This window comes from Phyllostomus discolor, chromosome 1 (assembly GCF_004126475.2).
Source record: "Phyllostomus discolor isolate MPI-MPIP mPhyDis1 chromosome 1, mPhyDis1.pri.v3, whole genome shotgun sequence".
Lineage (NCBI taxonomy): Eukaryota > Metazoa > Chordata > Mammalia > Chiroptera > Phyllostomidae > Phyllostomus > Phyllostomus discolor.
Window position 1 is genome coordinate 160,485,178 of NC_040903.2, and position 19,702 is coordinate 160,504,879.

The 19,702-nt window shown below is 36.3% G+C and overlaps 1 protein-coding gene across 3 annotated transcripts in view; it reads left to right on the plus strand.

Annotated features, from left to right (window-relative positions):
* The first annotated feature begins 3,595 nt into the window (after positions 1 to 3,595).
* SLC12A1 (solute carrier family 12 member 1) overlaps positions 3,596 to 19,702 on the plus strand; it is an 81,853-nt gene continuing 65,746 nt past the window's right edge. Inside the window, exons 1-4 of one of the 3 annotated variants that reach the window (XM_036033212.1) lie at positions 3,596 to 4,012; positions 14,133 to 14,267; positions 14,421 to 14,496; positions 18,809 to 18,904. In XM_036033212.1, coding sequence (XP_035889105.1) covers positions 3,596 to 4,012; positions 14,133 to 14,267; positions 14,421 to 14,496; positions 18,809 to 18,904 — 724 coding nt within the window. Of the gene's footprint in view, positions 4,013 to 14,132; positions 14,268 to 14,420; positions 14,497 to 18,808; positions 18,905 to 19,432; positions 19,529 to 19,702 lie in introns of all 3 variants that reach the window. The other 2 variants (XM_028507438.2, XM_028507439.2) reach the window with 2 other exon arrangements.

Here is a 19,702-nt window from a genome sequence, read left to right on the forward strand (position 1 = left end):
GAGTGAGCATGTGGACTGTGTGGCCATGATATTCCAAATGACTGAGCTAGTAGAGAAACAAATCTGCATCATTTTTTCTTTTTTAAAATTTTTTCACACCTTTTATTGTTGTTCAAGTACAGTTCTCTATTTTCTTCCCACTACTCCCCCCCACACCGGCCATCCCCACTTTCCCCCCTGTTCCTACCCGCTTTTGATTTTGTCCATGTGTCCTTTATATGTGTTCCTGAAAACCCTTCCCCTTTCCCCTCCCCCCCCCATTATCCCCTCCCACCTCTCCTCTGGTTACTTTCAGTTTGTTCTTTATTTCAATGTTTCTGGTTATATTTTGCTTGCTTGTTTGTTTTGTTGATTAGGTTCCACTTATAGGTGAAATCATATGGTATTTGTCTTTCACCACCTGGCTTATTTCACTTAGCGTAATGCTCTCCAGATCTGTCCATGCTGTCATAAACTGTAGGAGCTCCTTCATCCTTTCCACTGCTTAGTGTTCCATTGTATAGATGTACCATAGGCATCAAATTTTGCATTAAGCTTGAAGATTCCTCCATGGAAACTATTAGGCTGACTCAGAAGGCCACTGTGAGCAATTGGTGATTGGCAGCTTCATCACGAAAAGCACATCCACTCATGCATCACGTCTCATGAAGAGATGTTTGGCGAAACATCAAATAACCTGGATGGCTCAGCCCTCCTACAGCCCGGATTTGGTGCCCTGCAAATCCTGACTTTTCCCAGAACTAAAACCACCTTTGAAAGGGAAGAGATTTTAGACTGTCAATGAGATTCAGAACAATATGACAGGGAAGCTGATGGCAATTGGGAGAACTATGTGAGGTCCCAAGTTGCCTACTTTGAGGGGACTGAGGTGCCATTGTACAATGTACAATGTTTCTTATATCTTGCACCTTCTTCAATAAATGTCTCTAGTATATGGCTGGATACATTCTGGACAGACCTTGATATGATACAGCCTCAAGATACTGGCCTGTACCTGACCAAGAGCATCTGAGAGGTTTTACTTAGGTAACTCCAGGTCCCTTTCTACAATCTTGTTATCTGTTCACCAACCTACATTTCCTCCTGTTTTAATAGGCATAGTACCTATTCTAGTCTCTAATGATTCACCCTAGAATCTTGGATGTGACTAAGTAAAAGTCACTAATTCTTAAGTATTACTAAAATAGTAAAAGCAAGAGCTAAGTATAAACACAAATTGACTTACTTAATCCTTATAATAACTCTACAACTATTATCCACAACTGCATTTTAGAGATGAGAAAAATTAAATCAGAGAGAGACTGAGGAACTTGCCAAAGACACACAGGTAGAAAGTGGCAGAGTCAGGATGGGAATGGAGCAGCCTGACTCCGTAGACTTGCTCCTAACCACTGTATCACACCACCACCACCACCCTGCTCAGGCAACTGGAACTCCCGTGGATAGTTTCTTATAAAACACAAGGAGGACTCATTCAATCATCACAATTGGAAACCATGACAGAACCTGCAGAGAGGAATTGTTCGTGTTATTTTAATAATCACTACCATCTTAATAATCACCATGTCACAGATGTGAGCCAAACCTTTCCCTCCACAAAACTCAAAAACCTGGTTTGATAACAATGTTTCCCAAAGGGAGACAGAAAGATCATTTAGCACTGCCACTGGAAAACTTACCCACAGTTTGATTTCTTCTTGAAACCATTTTCCCACTAGGTAGAAATATTTTCAATAAACCATTGATTGTACTCTCAATCTGCTCACTTCTCATGCAGAGAAGAGTCAGAGTAATATGTGCTATAAGCAAGATAAAATGATCTCAAATATCTTTTTGTAGTTCCAAAGTATAGAAATTATCTCTGGAGGACTATATTTTCTGCACATGCTGAACAATAGGAGGTCACTAAGAATCATGGGAAATAAGAAGACAGGATTCAATTTATTTAGTTCCAACCAACTACAGCACTGCTCACATATTATTGGCAATTGCTGTTGAATAATACAACTCCCTTATGCATTAAAGAAAATTTATTTTACTTTCTGTCTAAAAGGATTAATGGTTTACTACTGGTTACTAGTTGATGTAGTACTTAAGGTTCCTCGGGGCTAATGACTGGGCAGGACATACAGTATTATTCCAGACCAATCATTGCTCAGTCATCTCTTTCAAAGAAGATTCTAACCAATAAGAAGAAGCCTAAGGTTCTGAGCTGAAAGCTAAGTGCCCCATATATGACTGGGTGATGCTGAAGCAAGTTACACTTTTTCAGAAGAAGGCTCCCGGTGGTAAGTTAAACATTCCTGGGCAGGATGAAAATTATACTTAATATTATGTCATAAAGGAAACTCTGAAGAGTAGAGGAAGGGTGAGGATATCAAGGACTATAAAGAGAAGCGGATATTCCATAAAAACTAAAGAGATAACAGATTCACTTGAGATTTTCCCAGAAAAGTTTACTTAGGGTTGAAATTGAAATTTTTTATGATTTTTTTATTTTAATTGTTGTTCAAGTACAGTTTTCTGTCTTTTACTCCCATAGTTTTAGTAATTTCTAAAGAGAGGCAATAGAACTTTCTTTGAAAAGAGAAATTTTAAGTTATAAATAAAAAGATTATTTTAATAAAATAAGGCTCTAAGATGGGGCTGTACCATAAATTTTGAAAATGATTATATAGTCTGTTTATCTGAAAGTCAAATACAAATTTATCAGTGAAGATTGAGAATATTTCATTAAAGAGAATAAGTGGAACATGATTATTTAACCTACATATTGCATATGATTTTGTTGAGGACTGTGATTTATATCCTTGCCCTGAATATTCATATGTTATTTTAAAGATTCTATAATAGCATTTGTAAAACAGACAAATTTATGAGCAAATCAAACATTTTAAAGGCTAGTGAAATATCTGGTAATTTAGAGAGACATCATCTTGACAAGACATTTTTATAAACTAACAAGAATTATTTTTAGAAGATTAAATATTTTAACATTTTACTTATTTAATGTATATAGATATCAGTCATGAAACACTTGGCAGTTTCAACATTTAGAACTGTGTTTCAGGCTAAGAATATTCTCATCAGCTCTTACTGTATGAAATTGGTAGCTATATCTTTTCTAAAATCATATTGAATCCAACTACACAGGATCTAAGCAAACACTACAAACACAGGCAACATTTTAATGACTCCACTGGAAATTCTGGTTGCTGAAACAGGTCCTCAGTTATTTATTATGAGATTTAATTGCTCAGGTGTTTAGGGTTCCTGGACATGTAATTTTTAATGAAATGAATTTTTAAATTGCAAGTCTTGTGAAAGAACACTGTTCCCTCACATCCCCACTCTTATTTAAATATCTTTGAACAGGTTTAATTTTCTTTGTCAATCACAGCTTTGAAGAACAATGTGAAGATTGTATAGGAGACAATACAACAAGAATCCACTTGCGTTCTTCTAGAACAAAAGCCAGGAGCTCACTAATGTAAACACATTAGTGTTTATTTTGAGGAGGAAATATATAGATTAAAAACAACCACAACCACCACTAAGTAAATATCTGAGTCCAAAAAAAATACCTAGTTTGAAGATGTCAGTGAACAATTCTTCCAACGTGTTTCTGGACTCAGTGCCCAGTAATACCAGTCGCTTTCAAGTAAATGTCATAAGCGAGAGCCACGAGAGCAGTGCTGCAGTGGATAATACCGACCCTCCACATTATGAGGAAACCTCTTTTGGGGAGGAAGCCCAGAACAGATTCCGAATCAGTTTTAGGCCTGGGAAACAGGAGTGCTATGACAATTTCCTCCAAAATGGAGAAACCACTAAAACAGATGCTAGTTTTCATGCTTACGATTCTCACACAAACACATACTACCTGCAAACCTTTGGCCACAACACGGTGGATGCTGTTCCCAAGATCGAGTACTATCGCAACACCGGCAGTGTCAGTGGGCCCAAGGTCAACCGACCCAGCCTGCTGGAGATTCACGAGCAACTTGCAAAGGTAAGCTTATGGGCACAAGCAGGGAGCCTCCCTTCCTCCTTCAGATGATTTCCTGATCTCCAAAGACACTAGGAATATAAAAGGGTCCAATGAAGAGGTCTATTTAAACCGTCTATCTTACTTACTCCACTGTCCCTAGTTTCCAATAAACAGAAAATACACAAAAGTGTCTCACAAATGTTTACTGACTGAGAACAGAGAACTAGAGAATTGACTGAAAGTTAGGCAGTATGTCGTAGCTTGTTTACAATTGTAGTCTACTCAATTCACACTTGGTTAAACATGTCAAACGGAATACTAAGCTGATTTCACCTTAGGATTAATGCCTGCACAACAGCTGTAAAAAAAAAAGAAAGAAAGAAGGGAATCCTGATGCTTGCTGTAGTTAATACTGTGGTGCCAGCCTTTATTGCACATGGGTATTTTTTACATTCTTTAAAGAGACAGAAGAGATTTATAAGATTTAGCATTTTATCCCTTCCTCTTCAAAGCTTTGCCTGAGGCTCCAGTGTGCACTTAAGCATTTAAAAGTAACTAAATTAAAGTACAGAAGCAGCAGATGTGGCTAAACTACTTTTTATTTAAAAAATATAGTTAAGGTTCCCAAATCTGCCGAAAACATGAGACAGCACTTTTTCTAATCTGGTAGCAAATCATTTATAAGCGTCGTAGATTTTTTCTTCCACAACTTGCCCTAAAATACTTTGATGTACTTTATCTTCCTGTTCTTTTGGAACATAGTTGGGAATTAACATACTTCTTTATGGATATAATTACTTGCTAAGAAAAATAATTAGCTGTCACATATCTAAATATAGTTTACTCTTGCCCAAGTTTTGAGATAAGAAAAAATTTATTAGACCAATGTTTCAAATTCATTCATTCATTCAACAATTTTTAAATTAATTGATTGTCTGCTCTCGGGAATCTAGGAACACTGATCTCGTGAAAGATGCTAATAAAAGTGAAAATCTCCTTTTGGCTTCTGCTCATCCATCTTTTCATGAGGAAACCCGTTTCCAAAACTTGCTTCCCTTAGCTGTTTAAGGTTCCTGACTCTGGGTGCTACCAGTGGAGACAGGAGGAGCCAGCACTCTGAACTTTGTCCTGTGCCCCCTCCCCACCAGACCTGACTGTTCTGTGTGCTATATCGGCAGCACTCTGCTGCACGACTGGTTTCTTTATAGACCTGAGACTTAGACTTTATCTGGGATGTTTGATACTAAAATCAAAAGAAGTTAGTAATGTGGCAATGTTGAACCAAATGACAGCCCCCACGAAGATTTTTGAAAAAGGGGGCAACTTGAAGCTCCTGAACTCAGGCTGAGGTGTCACTTTCCTTTTCTATTTGAGTGAAGAGGAATGAAAAAAAGAAAAGAAGGGAGGGAAAGAAGGCTGAGAGAAGAGGGTACAAGGAGTTTCCAAGATTCAGGGGCGGCAGAAAGAGAAATTTAGGGTATTATAAAGAGATTTCAGTTTACTCTGAAGAAATGAAATGAGCCTAAGTCCTCTTTAAAAAGACCTGAAATTCTGTCCCCCATACTCCACATCAGTACACATTTTTAGAGCTGATTTTTCATAAAATTTTGATTCAGATTTCAACATTCTTATTCACCCCCAACTTACTTACAACAAAAGAAAATAAAATTTTAACTCCATTAATAAGGGAATGGAGTAAATTCAACATTGTCCTTGGGGTTGATATTCTGGAGAGAGAAGAGTAGCTTATGCACAATTTCTAAAGCCATAACATGTAAATAAATCTTTAAATATGGGGAGAAAAACTCTGAGGGAACATTGTTAAAAGCCATCTAATTCAGTAGCAATGCAATAGCTACGCTTGACAGATGTGATAGCTATTTGGGATTCAGATTATTTTTAAAAGATAAAATGAGACTGGGGACTTAACTGACTTTTAGCATTTTTTTCTCAGATACAAAAGCATAGGAAGTTAAATAAATTAAAAATTAGGTTTATGTCCTGTGTCCTGAAAAATCATTCTGAATTAGTATAGTAATAAGTTACTCTTTTTATGAACTTGATCCTTATTATCTAGGGTACTTCATTTTGATTGAATCACACAGGAGTATCCACATAGCCAACTTGTGAGCAGAATTCAAATACAACCACAAAATCTACAATAGGCACATTCCTATAACCAGGGCCATTGTAGTGTTACTAAAGTTGTAGGGATAAGTCTTTCTCTCTGTGTTCTATCCTGTGGTAGCCTTTGGCTGCAGACAGTAATAGTTGTACCTTCTTAGGTTCAGCTCTTTCTTCCTTGACAGTGAATTTGCCACTACTGTCCCCCCTGCTTTTCACTGCCCACACCCCCAAATAAAAGATGAAGACCTGCCCCTAATGTAACTGTACTGCCAGCTTCCTGTGGCCCTTGACACTTTTATGACAGCTTCTCAAATCACAACTAGAGTGAACATTGCATGATAATATAAAGATATGTCACAGATTTGGTGTGCAAAAAATTGTGAATGATAGTGTTTACTTAATTTAAAAGTAGAAAGTAGTTGACATATTACATGTTTGGTGATCTTTTTTGTATCCATGATTATATTACTTTAAAAAGCCTTATAGGAACAGTACATTTATACTAAATGGCAGAACATATATAGTAAGAAAGCAATTGGATTTTGTGCAAACTGTAGCTATAATTTCCAAGCCAGAAAAAATTACATGACCAATTTGTCCTAATAGATAAAATAGAAAATAAGTTTGAAAGATATTAAGTTTCTATCTTAAGTGAAACTCTAGCAGTGGTAGATATTGACAGAATGTGTAATCCTAGTGATCTGAAATCATAGATGAAGAAATCCTTTTCATTATGTCCTAAAGAGTTAAATGCCTGTGCTGGTGAGTACGAAGTAAGGATTTTTGAAAACTCTAACTAAAAGCAGAAAAAAAGTACTTCATCCCCTATTTGCTCTACAGTTATACAAGCTACATAACTTCAAATGATCTTGCAAGATGCTTGTGAATACTAATGTTTTTATATGAATTTTAAGTCTAGCATATTGCCTCCAATAGATAGAAACTCAAATATGTTTGTTGCTAGTGATGATGATATTTTTTATACTAGCTAACTTTTATTTAAAATATTATTTAAAAAGTAAAATATACATCAATCCAATATTTTAACAAGTACTAAAATATATATAATGAAATCTCTCTTAAATAATGAAAATATTTAGTTATTCTCTTCAAGGGACTCATTACTGAGGGTTTCTTAAAAATCTCTCCTGAAATTTTCTATGCCTATACAAATGTTTATACACACATACACACACACACATATGTGTGTGTGTGTGTGTATATATATATATATATATATATGGTGAGGACAATATTGCTCATTGTCCTACACTCAGCTGTTTTCATTTAACAATGTACTTTGGAGATCTTTCCATATCAAAACATGTATAATGATTATTATATATCTGGCAAATATTATCTAGTATTTTTTACTGTGTAAAACTAATCCCATTTTTAGTATCCAGCTTAATTCTTATAGCTACCTTTCCATAGAACTCCTTTCAGCCTTACTAACAACCATTGTTGTTAGCATTTCAGAAAAGATATAATTACAAGGGAATCAAGAAAATATATAGCCTTTTTATCAAAATTGGTATTCTGAAGTCATTGAAATAAACTGTTTATAAAAAGTATGAAATATTTTAAAAGATTAAAATGGAAATATTCTCTTAGGAAGTCAACTGTTTACAAATTGATTCAAAACAAAAACAGCAGAATGACTTCACATTCAGATCATTAGGTTGTTAACAAGTAATAAAAGAAATTTATGAATAAAAGCATTAAATATGACTCTGATATATATATAATAAACTATATATGTATCAAGCATGATGCTCACACTTAGCAAAATCTCATTCAATCTTTTTAACATTTTTTCAAGTTAGGTACTTCTATTATTTTTATTTTATAGGTGGTGAAAGTTTTATAAAATCCTGTAGACGTTAGAAGAAAAAACAATCATTTAGAGAACTCAAACTTCCAAGGTCAAGAAGCAAAGGTCATGTGATTAATAAGTTGAACCCACGCTTACATGACTCCGAAGTTATGACCTATTTCATCCTCAGCCTGTTCTCCCATAGTTCTTTGCCTCAGCTCATTCCATGGTGATAGAAAACCACACAAAGAAGAAAGGCACAAAGAAGAAAACACACCTCAGTCATGATGGGTTTAGCAGGAGATCCCAATTCCTTCCTTATTTTGGGAAGGTGTCAAGAGATTATGGTGCTTTCCCTACAAAATTCAGTAGGTCTCAATTTTCATTGTCATCATCAAAAGCATTTATTTGCAATTTATTTACAAGAGGTACTGCATAAAGTGAGTTAAAGAGGTTTGACCTCTACTCTCTAAAATTTTATTTTATAAGTCAAATAGCATTGCTATGGGTAGAAATTAGGGATATGTAGTCAAAACACATTAAATCACATAAGTTAGTATAGAAATGTTTATCTTCTATAAAAGGAAAAACAAAATGTACAAATGTGTTCTCTAGAAAGTAATTTTTTGTAAAGTATTTTGAAGGTCAGATTTGAAACTTTAGCCTTCAAATTGGGGATATTAGAAATATCACCAAGGCAAATAAAATAGACATTAAAATTGAGACAATGAATTCCTTGAAGGCCAGTGAGGACCAAAAGCTCCCCCTAAAATATTTGTAGGAGTGGAACTCTGCAACTTAGCCCTCATTCTCATACCTGTTCGAGTTTTTAGTGCCCAAGGCCATACCTGGGAGCTCTTGCTATTAAAATACTCTGTGAAAACAAACAAGGAAGATTAGTTTCCCATTAAAAATAGTTTAGTGATAGATGGTGAGTAGAGTGGGAGTTCCCTTAAAGCATTCTTTGAAAATATTAAGAATCATTTAATTTCATTTTCTCATTTGGGTTTATCATGGTTTATCACATATAGCTACCTTATGGCCCAAGGTATCAAAAACATAAGTCACTTTGCGTGTGAGCCCTGTGTTTTTGGATATAGGAAAAATACTGTGATTATAAACTATAGCATTGGTATGATTTAGAGGCATGGTTTATAATAAGTTTCAAAACAAGAAAAAAACCCTCTTATTTCCTTTTTTAAGTTTTATTTTTATTTATAGTTGACTATATTACATTCCTTTAGAGTGTGCAACATAGTGATTAGATATTTCTATACCTTAAAAGTCGGTCACCAGGATGTCACCATACAGTTATGATATTCTTGACTGTATATACTATGATATTACACAACCAGAACTAACTTTACAACTAGCAGTTTGTACTTCTTAATCCCTTCACCTTTTTCACCACTCCCACCCCCCTCCCCTCTGGCAACCATCAGTCTGTTCTCTGTATCTATGAGTCTGTTTCTGTTTTGTTTTATTTTCATGATTTAAAATGCTCCCTTTTATCACAAGGGCTAGAAATGCACAAACACAATAATATTGATCATTAAAATATAAAATATGAGTAGAATTATACTTTTTTTTCTGAAATGAACCTTAAGAATTCTCTGGTTCTTCCTGGAATTAGTTTTAGAACAATCCAGGGGCAGCAGTCTGAGAGGCGCAGGTCGGGTGAGGTTGGCCACCTGTTGGTAACTGTCGGAGCAGAGTGGTGGGTCCGTGAGATACAGTACTCTCCCTAGTGGTGCATAGGTTTAAACATTTCAATAATAAAGGAAAGTTTAAAACAATGAGGAAGGTATCATGTAGGCCTGAATATTTATGGAACTACTTAGTAGTGCTCTTAAATTTCTGCTTTCCCTAGATGATAGGCTAAAAACTTGAAAACATGTATCTAATTAGAACTTAAAGAATAAATATGTTAATTTTTTCATTTACCCCTTAATTGTATATGACTGAAGCTTTACTAGTTTATCAGCATTAGTGCAACAAAAATTTTTATCAAATGGTCTTTCTTTTCTCCTGTTTTTCTTTCTGAGTCACTTTATTTTGTCTCCTCTGAATACTTGATGCACAGGTACAAACTCTCAGTAAATAAATAATCATTCCCTAAAGCAATGCAATTTAAAGTGCATTTATGAAAGGTTGTGGGTCATCATTTATGATAATGGAGTGTGAACAAATTAATTCAAAGTATACAGGAAAAAACTGGTTTCAGGCAGCAATCATAAAACTTTTATTAGTCTCGCAGACTTTGGTCCCAAGAATATGCAGCAGCCAGAAGTCTGCCTGCCACTGGCTACAGCTTACAGCCACGGAGTCCCCACAAAGCCTCCACCCGCAGCCTTGTCCGTACTTTGATGATAACGTGATTTTATAATTGCTGTTTGGGCTTGTAAAAGAGGCTTTTATTAAGAAGTGATACCAAGTTTTGCTTTGCCATGTCGGAACAGGAAGATGGCAAACACAGAAAAATGATTTTGCCTTAGAGTAAACTACTTCAAAGTAAGATTTTCAGAAAACCCAGTGGATTTATCCTCATTTGCAGTATCCAGGAAAAGGTTACATAACTTGCTGGAGGACACACCCTGAATTAATTGAATAGCCCAAACCAGATTCCAAGTTTTCTAGTGTATGTGGTGCATCGATGGTTCAGCTCCCACATGAGAGCAAGCAATGGAATGCATTCTGTACTTGTAAATTTACTATCAGACCTTCGCAGGTAATAGAAAAAATCTATGCATTCAAGTTTTTTTTTGCTCTCTAACGTATAAATATATTTAAAACTTTGAAACTCTAGCAGGTTGAACATATTTACCTAAGGGAGGGCTAGACATCTTACATTGACTCTATTTTTGAAGAGTTAAGAAAATATTGCCTTATTAATTTCCATATATGATTATTTCCCTCACATGCCCTACAGAATATTCTTTTCACATTATATTATGATGTCTTAGTTATAAAGTAAAGAACTGTTAAACATTAGTGGAAGAATATCAATCAGATAGAAATGTTCATTTAAAGGGTAATGTTAAATATCTTAGTCATCCTGTAGTCTACTTTGTGAGATGTTTTTCACAGGAATTAGCATTCTCATTCATCCAGATCTAAGGGTCACAGTTACCCTCAGAGTTCATCAGAGAGCAGAGCAATTTCCTGGACCAAACCTTCAAGTTCAGGTTTAATCATAAAACGTGGGTTTTATTCCCAGGACAACTTTTATAAAGCAAGTGATTAAGACTTTGTCTCATGGGATCCCCACTTAATGCAAGGAAGAGAAATTGCCTTCTCTCTGAATGAGTAGCTGCCAATGGTCTGGCCATGGATCTTTTTGCCCCCCAGCATATTAACATTTAAATAACAATTTTTAAATTAATTCATTTTCCATTTGTAGTGACATGCAATATTATATTAGTTTCAGTGTACAATATAGTGATTAGACATTTATATACCTTACGAAGTGATCACCCATCTAACACCACATATAGTGGTTATAATTTTATTACTATATTCCTTTATAACCCTGTGACTATTTTTATAATTGACAATTTGTACTTCTTAATCTTGCCATGGGATCTTGATTAAGATCCTATGTAAAGTACTGACAAGTTTTAAAGTTTTTCTCGTGATAAGTCAATAAATGAATCTCCTAATCAAATAATCTCTTCAACATTCATGGACATTTTAACACATTTCTCAATTTCCTGCTCTCACTGATTTTCCAGCTGTGGAAAATGAAAGTTACATTTGACACACTCAGCCACCTTACATGTGTAGAATTTTCTTAGAGAAAAGTTGAGTTTGTAATTAACTGGAAAACAACCTTAACTGTTTCATCTATTTGTAATTGGCTGTATGATATCGATATGACAATTGGCTGTCAATGTAAACCACATGCCAGATCCCCAAGACACAGTGTGAAAAAAGGAATGTAAACTACCTCATTACTATGTTTATATCAATTATATAATTGAGGTGATAATATTTTATATAGATTCTATTAAGTAAATTATATTATTAAGATGGTCTGTGATTCAGGCTCCTCCTACCAGATGGGGTGCTAAACTGTTCATGAATATTTACACTGCAAATATAAAAAATATGATATTCTACAGAAATTAAATATACATTTTAAATTTAAGGGTCCACATTGGAACCCATGCTATTTCACTAATTTCTTTTTACTTTTTAAAAAGTAACTACTGAAAAATTGTGACTTACATATTCCATATGTAACTTGCATTTGTGGCTGGTATAGAGCACCAGGTCCTTCTCTGTTAGTTCAGCCTCCATTTCCATGGACTTTGTTTTTTCATATCTTACACTGATGTGAATATATGATGTCAGCTTTCAATTATCTGTATAAATTGGGACTTAAGGATGCTTAATTAGGATATACCTTGGGTAATTCAGAACTAAATTTTAACTATCAAGTTGTATCCTTTGTCATCCAACTTTTCTCCCAAATGCTGTTGTAAGATAATAAAACAATCTAGCTTTGGATTTTTTCCATTCCTTTTTCTCTTTTAATGTGGACTACACAAAGAAAACAGTGAGAAATGGAATGCCCAATAGGTGAGGAAGAGAAAAGAAATAACAAGCATGAATGGATAAGAAACTAAGTTATCGGCTCCTAAGAGATGGAGATCAGGTGGCCTTCAAGTTCACTTTATGGATTCAATGCTGTTTATCGATGGCCTACTGGATGAGGCCTTGACTGGCATTGACGAGAAGTAACCCACATCACCATCTTCCTTCAGTTCAGTTGACATACAACGACTCATTGCATTGTATTACATTGGCTTCCCCGCTCACATTAGTATCATGAAAAAAGCCTTACAGGAAAACAAAGTTGGGAGAAATCCTTAAGTACAGAGAGAGGTAAAAAAAAATGCTGGAAGGAGACATAAAGTAAAAGTCAAGTGGAGTAAACAGCCCAAATTAGGGTCAGTTTACAGTGAGTAGGCTAATGCACACAAAGCCCAAAGCAGCAAGAATCCTTGAGCAGGGCAAGGGCGAGAACTTCAATCATCCCCAAATAAGGTTCTTACAATAAGTACTGAGTATTTATTTCATATAGTTCTATTTTAGGGGGGAAAACATGCCCTTGCCTAAGACCTATTACACATCACTCTGTGCTTAAATCATTTAAAACATTTAAACAAAATAAAGTTGTTCTTTAATAATGGTAATTATGTGCTGAATTAAAAAACTTCCCCAATTGTCTCAAACCCCTTCCTGGGAAGATTGCTTTGGGGAGTACACTGGGTGTAGTCTAACCATTAATGAGTCAGGTAAGTGTCAGATAAGCTAAATCCAGTGGAAGCAGCTGAAATAAATAAAGGTCATGCCTAAAAGAGAAATTAGGGAGTTGTTCTTGAGAGAAACCGAGCTGCTTTCTCTCCTCTTGAATTCATAGACTTCCTACTGATGAGGAAGCTCTTTTTCAAAATTAGGCCCAGGGAAAATAAACAAATAAATAAAGGTATAACCTTTTTTATACTACTCACTTCTTGTTTCTACTCAGCCTATCTGTCTAATGGTGAGGCTTCTCTCCGTCTGTGCAATACTAACAGCACCGTTCTCGGGCAAAGCCGTGTTGCATCTGAAGGAAGTCCTCCCTACAGAAATAGCATCCTTGTAGCCGTGTGGTGCCTTCACACGTTTTTCTTAAAAATAAAATAAAATAAAAAGTCTATATTCTTTCGTTGAACCTTCTTAAAGATACTCTGATGTGAGTAGAGAAGTTTTGTCCTCATTATTTTAGATGAGCAAAATGAGGCCCATAGATCATAAGGGGAGGAAGGCCAGGACCTCCATAATACAAGGAAGGTTAATTTTCAGGCCCTCTTCTCAAAGGCCCTCATTCGCTTATGATAGACTGCCCTCTCTAGATTGCACCCCTTCTTTTCTCTTTTTTCCTTTTGTGTTCTAAACAAATGCAAATCTGGCCATTTATTCTACAGTAATATTCTTACCAGCAGAACTGCCTGGGTTCCTTTACCACACCTGCAGTCTTGGTGCCTAAAATCACTCAGCTTCCCAGGGCAAAAATTAATTATCTTATTAAAATGTCTGCAGTTTTTTTTGTCTAAAAGTGTATGTCCACTGTTTTGATTGGCTCCGAACTTTGTATGGAACCAAGTGTTTATTGACCATATACTGTGTTTTCAACTGTCTGTAAAAATGCAGAATGTGGCAGTGGCCCCAGGTTCGGCTGACAGGGTGGCTAACGGTGATGGGATGTCTGGAGATGATCAAGCTGAAAACAAAGAAGAAGAAGATAAATCCGGTGCTGTGAAGTTTGGATGGGTGAAAGGTGTGCTGGTGAGAAAGCTCCTATGTTTACAAATGAAAGTTATCCACTCAGTGTTCTAGTAGACGAAGTGTTAGCAAGGCCTGAACACCAGACTTGCAAAGACCTGGGTTTTGCCCCTTTCTCACTTCTCACGTCCCTGTCAATGTGCCTTTGACTCACAGGTAAGATGCATGCTGAATATCTGGGGTGTCATGCTCTTCATTCGCCTCTCCTGGATTGTTGGAGAAGCTGGAATTGGTAAGCACTTTTTCCTCTCCTCTATAATCTCTGATGTAAATGATAAGCTCAATAAGCAATTTGTGTTCACCATTAATGCTGAACATGAGTTGAAGGTCACAGAAGAGCTTTTGGGCTCTTTTACTTTTTCTCTCAGACTATGTTTGTCTGAGAGGAAAGGTGAAGTGTTAACCCCTGGGGGACTGGAATTTTCCAGTGTGCCAACCAGATAAATGCTGAAGGAAATTTTCAATATTTTCATAGAGTTTAGGTGACAGGTATATAGATACACATTCATTTTAAATAATAGTATTCATATTTGGGGACATACTGACATTTATCAGAGTATCCATCCCCCTTAGGATTATTGGCAAAACTTCACTAAGTAAAAATAACTGGTGGAAAACAGGTGAAAATGTGACCTGACTAATAAAAATGCTGAATTGTTGAACATTTTCCAAAGAAAATAATTGTGTTACTTTCAGATATCAGCAGTAAGAAAAAAAGGTTGACAAAATATTGCCAAATAGAAGCTTAAAGTCATAGATAAAATGACTGAGATAATGTATATAACTTGGTAATTTTTTCCAAATGAAAAATTAATGATGTTGAAATTATTATGAGTAATTATTTAATGTTTTCAAATATTATATTCTATTTAAAGTATTTTTCCTATGGCAAATCTTTTTATTGAGAGTATATTAATTAAAAAATTTTGAAAAATTTTTTTGAATTTTATCAAAGTTCCTGACTTACTGTGATAAAAACTCATGGCATTCTACTCTATGTATGGAAAATACATTATGGATTTACTCTTGGCGGAGACTTATAAATCATTAGCATCAAAAACATACAGGTTTGGACGTGTTTTCAGATTCTACTCCAAAATGTATCTCAATTCACAGTTAAAAGGTACTTGGTCATTATTTATTGCCTTCGCTCCTCAAAACACATTTCAGAATCATCAGAAGACTAACTCTGAAAAAGAAAGGGCTGGGTTGTAAATTGAAAAACTGGAACCAGTTCCCATAGTTTCTCCATGTTTCATGTTTGGCAACTGCTCGGTTCCTGACAAAGGGCTGCTTGCTGGCTTTATGATGCGTGTCAAATGAATGCTTACCGCCACAGGGCCCAAAGTAAGTGCATGCTGGTCCATGGAAAATCTGCATCTTAATATTGCCAAGTTTTGCTCCAGGGTTTCATGCAAAATTAGGTTTTTAAGGGCAGTTTAGTAACTTATTGAGATCATCAAGAAACATTACTTTGTTTGGAGGTGTGAGCATAGCCAAGGGCAAGAGTAATTCTTTTTAATGCAACTTATTTAACATCCATATGTTTGTGCAATAATCTAAACTTTAATCAGATCTTACATTACTCTTCACAGGCAATCCAGGCTCACGTTTACTGCGAAACCATAAAATCTGAAGAATCCTATCTTCTGCTAAACTCTTTATTATGCTTTCAGACATCAGTGTTGTTTTAATAAGGAACTTCTATTTAAGTAGTTCAATCCTACCTTGGAAGAGAGTAGAGTTCTTCTAACTAAATGAGTGTTAAGTTTTGCATTATCCTTTCCTTTGAATGGCAGGCATTTTCCTTCTAATTCTCAGAAAATAGACTTTAGTGAGTAATAGAAACTTATTACCACTCTTACTCAGTTTTACTGGCCTTTGCTCTAAGCTTAAAGCTAAATGAGTTCATCAAGTCACTGCCACCTGGGTCCTGTTGGAGCCTCCTTTATTGAGCAAGAAAAGAAACAATACAAGTAGTTTCTTTTTGCTTTGGGAATAATTTGGGGTTTCCCATAAACGTAACCATCAGGTAGGGAAGAAGGGTGTGAAAAGCAGGCACAACCTGAAGTGAGTTATTTATACTTTGTGAGCTTTATTTTCTCATCTACAAATTAGGGAGCTGGATTAATTATTTCCCAATTAATTCTTCAAAGATAATGCTAAAGAATCTTGCTGAATAGGCAGACACACATTGAGATAGGCTGAGGATAGTGCAATGGTTTTTCAGACGGTGCTGTACATAAGAACTACCTGGAAAATTAAGTTGTAAAACTGCAGAATCCAGGGACTTACTTTGAAAGATCCAAACTCAGTAGGTCTGGCATTTTTAATGAGAACCCCAGGCATTTCCTGAAGCAGGTGGTTAAAGGACTGTACTTTGAGAAAATCATGAATTGAATGGTCTCTAAGCTGCCTTTTACACTGGGATTTTATGTTTGTGAGAAAGAAGCAAATTTCTCACAGTTTAAGTGTATAAAATTTGTTTCAGGGTTTAATATGGTTAACTGAAATGTAAGCAATCAATGCCAAAGGATAAATGAAGAATTGTTGGAAATAGAAGCAAGAGTAGGGAAATAATAAAATCAGAGTTGGTTTAATGCCCTGAAATGCAAACTATAGTTCTGTACAATCAATAGGGTGAGCTAAACATTTGATATCAAACTTACTCAAAACAAAGTCAAGAGCAAAATGACGTGCAAAAGATCATAAAAACTCACTTTTATGGGTAAAAAGAACTGAGGTCACATAGTGTTGTAGAGGTGAGGCTCACCCCAGGATTCCTGCCATAAATATGAAGAATTTAGTGCAACTGTTTCTTTCAACACCAAATTTTCAAGAGTGTACAGAGCCAAAGCAATAGGGTCCAAATATGCATGTTGTGTCCACACTTAGCCTCTTGCTACTGCACTTTAACCAGTAAAATACCCTAGAGATTTCTGCTAGAGCCAGGATATAGCTGAGAGTGTCAAAAGGGCCAGCCTCCAATACCTCGTTCCTATTTCTATCCTTAACTTCCTTAGACTTCCATTTCACCCGGAGAATGTCCAGGCAGATCACAGCCTCTCTTGGCTGATTACCTTTCTAATCATCCTTGGAATAAGAGAGATTGCCAACAGTTATGGAGCATCCATTTTATGTCAAGGATCATACAAAACAGGCCAAGGCAAAAACATTCTGGCTGGAGCCAGTATGATTTCAATGCCTATGACCTCTGAATTCTCCCCAAATTCGGGGTCAACCTTCATTGAGGAGGATACCATAGCAAAATAAAACTGTTTTCCCTCTAATGATATTAGGCTCATTGCCTAGAGCTCTGTAAATGAGACTGACAAAAGACAGATTAACAAGAGAAAAACAATCAGAAGTTTACTAACACGCGCAGTGTACATACACATGGGAAAAAGACTCAGTAATGGGTAACAAAGTGGTGGTTAGAACTTGGGCATATACAGAATCTTGACAGGATGATAGATTTTTAGAGAAGTGACAAGATAAAGGGAAAGGACTGAATTTCTAGGTTGGCAAATTGTGGGAAGGCAAATATATGGAGGAACTAATGGAAGATAAGTAAAGTTTGTTATGTTCCCCTGGTATCAATTCCAGCTTATAAGGGTCTAGAATGGTCTTGGGTATCTTTACAAATTTGTGTCTTGTTTTTAGACAAATATGGAGAGATATCTACTTCTCAATTGTCTCTAGCTGAAAATAATCCTTAGCTAAAGGCACCCTTGCCTTCCTTTAAATTCTGGCTTACCACTTTCTCCCTCTTATAATCATTGACTTCTGTACCATAAGCTTCTTGAGGGAAGCTTTTTTCTCATTTTATTTGCTCCTTGTACTTCTCATGTTACCCAACACATGGCTGGATCTACAGCTGGCTTTTCATAAAAGATAGTTGTTATGACTGCTGGGATCTGATCAAAAAGTAGTGCCACTGATTGTGACCTGCATACCACACACTATGCTAGCCACTTACCCACACACCCTTTCTAATTTTATTGCCACTTTTGTCTCAGAAAATAAGTAACTTGTTAGAGGTCACATCACCACTGAGTGAAAGTAGTTCAATTTGATTCTTTCCACATTACTTCCCTGCTAGATGAACAATCTGCTATATTATCTGTAATTCTCCACTCCTACACAACCAAATGTCCATAAAAAGATAGCCACCTGGAAAGGTGAACTTTCACTCTTTAGTTACATGAACTCTGTAGTACTGTGTAGATCAATTACCATGTTTACAGGTGTCATTAGAACTTTGTCATGATACATGGGGTTCACATTAAACTTTGACTGGCCATAGCTGCTTAGTTGTGTGCAAGTTCACACTCTGTCTTAGCTCTTGAGTTTCTAGGATCTGTGCTGCTATAGCAGGAAAGTTTAAAGCTGAGCACTTACTCCATGGTGACTGTTAGGCCAGCTTGTTAACTCAAATGTGGTCCTTTGGTGAAATGTGACCCTAGACTTGCTGGCTTTTTTGTAAACGATCTAATGGATTGTTCCACCGATTAATTGCCTTTATTTTTCCTCTCTCAACTGAGGTCTTGGTGTGATTATCATCGGCTTAGCCGTGACAGTGACTGCTATCACTGGTTTATCCACCTCTGCTATTGCCACAAATGGATATGTCAGAGGAGGTAATTAAACTTGTGACCCGCATGATCATTTGTAAGGTAAAAGCAACACAGGCTCAAATAGTTCACCAGTGAACTTTCTGGAGTGTTTTTAAAGGTAATCCAAGTTGGCTCCTTCCTCCCCCCACCCCTCAGGCAAGAGAGAGGCAAGAAGAATGGTGAAGGATTTAACCTTTGTCAACCCCCCAACTTTCTCACTCAGGTTCCTTTCAAGCAAGAGAGAAGGTCAAATGTCATGTTTTCTCTTTTCACAGCCAGGGTGGTTTCTCTCCCAGGACACCAGCACAAGTCAACTTTTCCTTTCCAGGGCTGCAGCTCACACTTTTACTCCTGGAAACCATCCTTCATCCTAATGAGCAGCTCTCTGACTTGATCTGTGTGCCAGGCAAGCCGGTTTCTCTGTAGCACAAAGGAACTCCATTGGGGCCCAAGGCTTGGACATAAAAAATTAAAGGCAGTGTAGGTTGTGGCAACAGGGAATCCACGGAAGACAAGTAAAATATAATATCTTTTATCTTTCATTGCTGACAGGTCTCGGAGTTCTCATAATTCTTCTTTCCACCATGGTAACTTCTATTACTGGGTTGTCAACTTCCGCAATAGCAACTAACGGGTTTGTTCGTGGAGGTAAAATTTCTAAGATATCTAATGCTCTCATCACTTGTTACGGGTAGGCAAAAACTTTATATATATATATATATTTTTTTTATGGGAACGAGAAAATAGCCCAATGTCCTTGAAGCCTGGCTAACCCTTTGGATGAGTGGGAGCCCGAAGGAAACGTAAGGTACTGTGAGTGTG